The sequence below is a fragment of the Daucus carota genome, chromosome 3 (assembly GCF_001625215.2).
Source record: "Daucus carota subsp. sativus chromosome 3, DH1 v3.0, whole genome shotgun sequence".
Classification (NCBI taxonomy): Eukaryota; Viridiplantae; Streptophyta; class Magnoliopsida; order Apiales; family Apiaceae; genus Daucus; species Daucus carota.
The window spans coordinates 36846027-36854165 of NC_030383.2; the positions used below are offsets into that span (position 1 = coordinate 36846027).

Here is an 8139-nt window from a genome sequence, read left to right on the forward strand (position 1 = left end):
CCCTTGAAATACAGATATGATGGTAATGGAGCTGTATGTTAGATAAAGCCTACTTGACAATCAGTTGTCATGGACCAAAACCCAATTTATATTAATATTATACCAAAATGATTACGTTAAAAATAAATATATAACGAGTCGGATATTCAAAATTTGAAAAATAAAAAAATCCCGCTTCTCGAAAATTCAAAACACAAACCCCTAACCCTGACCTTATCATTTAAAATCACCCCCACCCCACCACGCCACCACTGCACCCTCGTATCTCTCTCCCAATCACTCTCTTTCTCTCTCCAAAACACAAAACAAACACACACCAAGATGAGAGAGATCCTTCACATCCAAGGAGGCCAATGCGGCAACCAAATCGGAGCCAAGTTCTGGGAAGTCATCTGCGCCGAACACGGCATCGATTCCACCGGCCGTTACCAAGGCGACTCCGACTTACAACTCGAACGAATCAACGTCTACTACAACGAAGCCAGTTCTCAGCGTTACGTTCCCAGGGCTGTGCTCATGGATCTGGAGCCCGGCACTATGGATAGTCTCCGATCTGGGCCGTACGGGCAGATCTTCAGGCCTGATAACTTTGTGTTTGGTCAGTCTGGTGCTGGTAACAATTGGGCTAAAGGTCACTACACTGAAGGCGCTGAGTTGATTGATTCTGTTCTCGATGTTGTCCGGAAAGAAGCCGAGAATTGTGATTGTCTTCAAGGTCTATAACTCTTTCATCTTTTATATTCCTTTAATTCATTTTTATGTGTATCTTATTGGGTTGCTTTGTTATAGATTATTCCGGTGTTTTTTTCCCTTGGGAATTTTATCAAACATTTGGCGTGCATATGTTTTTTTTCATTTTTATTTTGGATTTTATTTGTTATTATGTTGAATTGTGATTGTATAGGCTGATGTGAACTTAAATTTAGACATTTGAGTTGAATTGTTTGTTTCTGTTGGTCATATCATGGAACAGTTAGTGTAATTCATCTGATTTTGATGTTTACGCGGTGTATATTAATGGGGGTTTATCATCTGGATTGTTTATCTATGAGTCTCCATTACTATTCTCTTTTTACTGTTTGTTATGAGTTTGTTTTACTAGAGATATAGTGCTTATTTTGTTGAAATATAGCATAAGATCCATAAGATTTATGTTTCTGTTATAGTTGTGCTCAACAAGTGGTGATATTTATTTGATTTTGATATGTTGATCCATCCTGTGTATAATTATATAGGATTGTATTATTTCATGTAATGCAGATTTAATTGTTTTTGCCTGTTTAGTTGTTTGAGTTGGTCTGTTTAGTTTGTTTATGTTTACAGCTTTCGATCACTTTGCTCATTTGAATATTATTTTTGTTTCTTCAAGTATTTCTGATTTACTTATAATGATCAACTGAATGTTGTTCATTTGATTGCTGTGATGTTGATGATAAGATACATTTTTATGATGCTGCAGGATTTCAGGTCTGTCATTCACTTGGAGGTGGAACAGGATCGGGGATGGGAACTCTACTGATTTCAAAGATCAGGGAGGAGTACCCTGACAGGATGATGCTTACGTTCTCTGTGTTCCCTTCGCCCAAGGTGTCCGATACTGTTGTGGAGCCCTACAATGCAACCCTTTCTGTTCATCAGTTGGTTGAAAATGCAGATGAGTGCATGGTTCTTGATAATGAAGCTCTTTATGACATTTGCTTTCGCACTCTTAAGCTCACTACACCTAGCTGTAAGATCTTTCATTTGTGTTACTCTAGTTTTGGTTATAAATATATATTTTCTGTCCAACTTATTTACTTATCAGAATTATGTGATTTTGTGGAACAGTTGGTGATCTTAACCATTTGATTTCGGCCACAATGTCTGGTGTGACATGCTGTTTAAGGTTCCCTGGTCAGCTGAACTCTGATCTTCGGAAGTTGGCTGTGAATCTTATCCCCTTCCCTAGGCTGCATTTCTTTATGGTTGGATTTGCGCCATTGACCTCTCGTGGTTCACAGCAGTATCGCTCATTGAGTGTGCCTGAGCTAACCCAGCAGATGTGGGACTCGAAGAACATGATGTGTGCAGCTGATCCTCGCCATGGTCGTTACTTGACAGCCTCTGCTATGTTCAGGGGAAAAATGAGCACAAAAGAGGTTGATGAGCAGATGATCAATGTCCAGAACAAAAATTCCTCTTACTTTGTTGAGTGGATTCCAAATAATGTCAAGTCAACTGTTTGTGACATACCACCCACTGGCTTGAAGATGGCATCTACTTTCATCGGGAACTCAACTTCTATCCAGGAAATGTTTAGGCGTGTGAGTGAACAGTTTACAGCTATGTTCAGGAGGAAAGCTTTCTTGCATTGGTATACTGGTGAGGGTATGGATGAGATGGAATTCACTGAAGCCGAAAGCAATATGAACGATCTTGTTTCGGAGTACCAGCAGTACCAAGATGCCACAGCTGATGAGGAAGAGTATTACGAAGACGAAGAGGAGGAAGAGGCACAAGGCATGTAACTGATAAAGGCAAGTTGAAGCGGAATGGTGGTCTTGAATGGAATTTGCATGCTTGCAACTTTCTGTTGCCTCTTGCTAATCTTCTTCAATAATATTATATCTTATTATTAGGCTATTAAGGTGTAGTTTAATTTTCTATAATACAATTTGCTGCAGACCCTACAATGGATTCTAAAATTCTATGTTCCTTTGTTCAGTTTAATCTATGAATGTTTATTATCCATTTTTAGTAGTATTAATTTATATAGTTTTTGATAAGATATGATCGGGTTGGTCGGAAACCTATGATTTTACAATGCCCGTCATATTTTGATCGTTGGCCAGTGTGAATTGTTCAGGGTGCTGTGAGTTGTTGGTCATCCGCATTAAGACATCTGCTTGACTGATAACTTTTACAATGTTGAAGCAGATGAAATCAAATATGCTACATAGGAAGGTTTGTTGTGGATAGAAGCGGTGAGAGATGTATGCTGTGAGTGTATACAATTAAGGGGAAATGCAGATATTCTTATGAATTCTACACATACAGGTTCATCCAACTCTGAATACTCAAGATAATGAATTCCAAATTTATCAACTGGGGTTGCCTGCTCTGCTCGATTTTCTAATAGATACATCGCTGTCATATAAGAAAACGAAACCCAAGCTAGTATACAAAATTGTACAAGATGTTTTCCACTTTCTGGCTGAAACTTGGAAGTGAGCAACATATTTGCTTTCTTTAAAACTTTGGATTAAGAGTTCTTGGTATTGGTTGTTAAAAGTTGGGAATCCAAGATCTTAATCTACCAGGTTTAAGTTACAACATTTCAGAATTGAGAAAGCACCTGAAATTCCTTCATAGCTTGAAAATCCTTCAGGCGTCGTGCTCTTATTTTAGCAGAAATACAGGAAAATATTACTTTCTGGTTTACGTGACCATTGTCGGAACATAGACTATTTTACATTATAACATTCAATTTCTTTAAACACTTGCAATATTAGTTCCAACTACAAAATGAAAGGGTGTGTATATAAGAATAGCGATAAGAGAACTAGTATATTTCACACCAAATCCTTTTGATTGACAACAATAATCGATATTAAAGATAAATACATCTTCTCTTAAAAACTAGGTGCTGCTGTTCCACCTGAATGAGAAGTTGTAGTTTAATGATCATAGGTAAATTTGGTCACTGATCACCAAATTACAACCACCAAAAGAATGGAACTTGCAACCGCAAAAGCTAAATGATTTACAACCTCAAAAATATCTAACTAATTCTTAGTCGTACACACCTATTGTTTGTTACCTTCCATTTGCTTATCTACGACAACTTCAAACTTTTTGTACTCAAGTTTCACAGGCTGGACAGCATAATCTTCAGGAACAATAGCACGCCCGTTTCCCCCAAATATTGTCCACACAAACAATGCAAAGAATGCTCCAAGTGCGCCACACGCAGTTCCAAAGATTAGTGCAGCAAAGATTTTAGTCACACAATCACTTCTTTTGTGAACTACCGGAGCTTTCTTCTCTATCACATGAACCTCGGGATCCAAAGGTTGTGAATGCATGAGATGTGGAACTCGCCTTGAACTAAATCCCCAAGAATACACATTGCACAACTGTGAAGAATTTCCATTTATCAAACCTAATCCCACAAGCACCTCACGCTCCTTCCACATTAGTGACATATCAATCGAGTACGAAAGCACCGGACCAACAGGCTTCATCTGGCCTAATTTACTCAATCTGACCTCTAACCGCTTTGAACTGGCTTCATAATCAATCCAAGCTTGCACTTTCTCACCTCTATTCAACACCAACTTAACCGAAGAAACATTACTCACTTTCACCGATAAAAAACTACCAAAATCAATACCATTTGCACGACCATCCTTAACATCCATAGACATTTCAAATCCAACACTAAACAATTCCACTTTTCTCTCAGCCAACAGTCCAACTGACCCAACTGGAACCAGAAACAATGCTAAACCATTCCCATAAGACTGTGACAAAGAAAATGAGAAATTTGTGGAAAAAGACACCAAGCTCTCACTTTTCACTTCAAGAAGCTTAAAGGGGTCCTTGTAAATGATCCTCCCAGTACCAAGAACAGAAGAACCACTGATTTCCAAACACAACCCACCATCCACAACCTTTGAATCCCCATAAAGATCAACTTGGGACTTAAAGTTTGAATCTTTACTGAAGTTATTGAAGTAAAATGAAGACTTGGATTCACCAGCTAGAGATCTAAAGCAAAGAAACAGGACAGAGAAGAGAATGAAGTACCTTAAAGGGGAAGTTGCAGCCATTGAAGATCTGGGTGGGAGCTCAACAACTAGGGTTTGTGAGAGAAGCCCATTTCTGAAAGAATTTAAATGGGGTGTTTAGGGTTTGAGTGCAGGGGAATAACTGGGAGAGAAAAAGGGGTTGGCAAAGCAGAGCAGAGCGGTGAAGTGGTGGGCTACTCAAAATTTAAATGGCTTCACTCCAACACTTTGTTTTACTTTCTCTCAGTGCTAGCTGACTGAGGGTATGCATTATCTTTTCAGATTCTTTATTATCATCTGCTCACTTTTATTTAAAATCCCCGACGAGAAATCAATGAAACAATGTACTCCCTCTTTCCCATTTTAATTATCCACTTAGCAAAAAAAAATTTCCTATAATATTAGTCCAGTTCTTCATTCAAAGCAAATATTGTAGTTTCAAGAATTGACTATTACTCCCCATATGCACAATCCCCATAAATTTCCTACGACAATACGTAAAGCTGGCTGTGAAGCTGGAGTATATGTGAACAAGTCTAACATTGTATTCAGTAAGTAATTAATATGGCAGATGAGTTTTATCTTTTTTTGTGTAATCCGTGCAATGATAGTAGACAAAATGAGTTATATTTATGATTTCTTAATATGTGATTTTGGTTAAGTGGACAATTAAAATAGGAAGCAGGGAGTATTAATTATTCAGGATGTAATAATGATGGACCCCACATAAACAAAAGCTCCGTTAATAAAAAAAACTGGATACATCAAATTTAACGCTTAACACATATACTTATGAATATACACTAGCCAAACTCTTTATATAATTGTTTATATAATTGTGTAGTTTGGTTTTATCCAAAATTAAGTTATATGTACTTTTGTGTTATTTAGTGAAATCAAGTCATATAATTTAATCGAGTCGAATCTGGACGAGGCGAACTTCTATCCGGTGGGTAGTAGAAAGGAGTTTAGGACTGTGAGTAGGGCAAAAGGTGGAGAAATGTAGGGACGAGGAATGTAAAAAAGAAGTCCACGTTATAGTTTAGTAGACCGTGCCTAGTTTAGCACCATTTCTTGAGTTGATAAACTAAACTGTGCGCATGCAACTAGATTAATAGGAGTATTACTATTACAATATCGGTTTGGCTAGTGTGTGCCCATGGGCACATGCTAAGCGCGGAAATTTTTGTATTTGGGGGATTTTGATTGGTGTGGTTGGTGTATTTGAGGGGGGGTCCACCATTATCATGAGATAGGAGCCAATCAAAATGATCCAAGCACAAAATTTTCCGCGCTTAGCATGTGCCCATGGGCACACCATAGAAAAATCGTTACAATATAATCAGGTAAGATGCTGGAATAAACTCTAAACTCGTCTTGTCTAAACTTGACAACAACTTGGAATTTGTGTACACAAACAGGAACTATGTACTTGTAATTACCCTAGTAACATATGAATGTGAAATGGAGAATTTGGACAAGAGGGTGGAGACAGGGAAGCATGGGATGGATGATTTGGACCATTCACTGCTCCTATATAACCAACCTTGTTTAGACTCCTTTCTATGATTTGTTGTTGTCATCTTCTTGTATTTTCTTTCATTTTCAAATTTCGTATTCATGCATTCCTACTTGTAAGTTGGAACCTGTTTCAAAGAATTTCACATTCCAATATATTCTCCGGAACAAATGCTAAAACAAGCACACACAAATTAGACATCATTTCAGATATAAAATAAAAAAATATAAGAAATCAAACAAAAGAATTGAGGTGTATTCGATTGAGATTTTAAGAATTTTTTTTTATTCATGAAGATATTCAATTAAGATTATTTAAAATTCATAAAAATATCAGAATATTCAATTGAGATTTTAAATTATTTTACAAAATCTAGATCGTATCCAAAGTTTTGGGGTACAGGCAATTGATACCATCATCTATAAACAACTACATTTGTGCAACATTATATGTAGTCTTCATTTATGCAACATCACAGATTGACCTGACAATTTGGTACACGACACGAAAAGTTAGGGTTTGGTTTTCAATATTCGGTATACGAACACGACAATACACGTTGAGTAGAGTTTTTATTTTATATACACGAATGTACATTTTTAAAAAAATAAATATATGTTAATTAATGTAAAAAAAGATATATTTATGTATGTAATATATATACATGTACAAATTTGTACACAACTGTATACATATATAAAGATTTAATATATATATTTCATTATATAATACATAAAAATGTATATATTTTATTATATAATATATAAAAAATTTATTTTTCAAAAATATTTATTTAAATTTAATTATTATATTTATATTAAATGTACACAAAAACTGCACAAAAAGTACACGACATGTTTCGAAACGGGTACAAATTTGAGATTAGGTACACAAATCCGAAAAAGGTCGGATACGGGTTTCACCTATAACTACATGAAACTTGAAAGTAAACGACACGATTAGATTGACAGGTTTAATTATAGGTAGTTCATGCTTTCCAGTTTCCAGCATACAATAATTCATTACTAGATTCCTCATGGATTTGATGCAATTTTTTTTATCCAAGATACTTTTATAATAATGGGGATGAACCAGTGTCCCAAAACAATGTCACCTATATTTAATGCATAGCCCTCCAACAAAAACTTCTGCAAAATTAAAGTGCACCAAAAATCCTCTCATTTCAAAAATCATATGGATTCACAACTAAATGATGTTCATTTTTAAAAACAAAGTTGAGAAAGTGTATACAAGAGCAAGTGTGGTGGTACTAAAAGTAAGAATAATTCCACGCACAAAAGTTCAAGAAAAGAGTAATGAGTTGTCACAAGAATCACAGATAATGCAATTTAAAGTTGTACAGGGGCATGAGCAGTAGATAATGGAGCTTTTATAACTTCTCATAAGCTCATGCTCCAGACCTCATTTGTATCTCTACATATTTAAAGTATGGTCATCTTCCATTCTGGCATTTACTACTAACTGGTGGAACCCAGAAAGCCTAGTGAACAACCTCAGTAGTGCCCAACATTTATTACATGAATGCTTCATAAATAGAAATGAGACACTATTGGAAAAAGATGGAGCAACTGCCTTCCCCTAGAGGACAAAAGGTTCAAAGATAACAAGATAAGAGGGAATTTTGAACCAAGTGTTTACTGATGATGCTCTAAGCCCAGATATCTCATATGTAGAAGAATACTGAAGGTCGTGTTAGACGCGATGATTAAGTGGAATACTTGCTATCCACTACGAGATCATGTTGCGTTTAAATCCTTGAAGCAACCTCTTCATGAAAGATGAGGAGAAACCTGCAGTCCGGGAGGGGGGCATTCCTACAGCTGCTGATAT

The 8139-nt window shown here is 36.3% G+C and overlaps 2 protein-coding genes across 2 annotated transcripts; one reads left to right on the top strand and one right to left on the bottom strand.

The window, feature by feature from the left end:
- Window positions 1–226: 226 nt before the first annotated feature.
- Window positions 227–2730, top strand: LOC108211146 (tubulin beta-2 chain). Its single transcript, XM_017382670.2, has 3 exons — window positions 227–715; window positions 1460–1729; window positions 1828–2730. Exons 1-3 carry the CDS (start codon window positions 322–324, stop codon window positions 2505–2507), a joined length of 1344 nt encoding a protein of 447 aa, XP_017238159.1. The 5' UTR covers window positions 227–321; the 3' UTR covers window positions 2508–2730.
- A 797-nt stretch (window positions 2731–3527) lies between these two features.
- On the bottom strand, window positions 3528–5029 carry LOC108213355 (probable L-type lectin-domain containing receptor kinase S.7). Its single transcript, XM_017385141.2, has one exon. The coding sequence runs from the start codon at window positions 4809–4811 to the stop codon at window positions 3786–3788; it is 1026 nt and encodes a 341-aa protein (XP_017240630.1). The 5' UTR covers window positions 4812–5029; the 3' UTR covers window positions 3528–3785.
- Between the last annotated feature and the right edge of the window lie 3110 nt (window positions 5030–8139).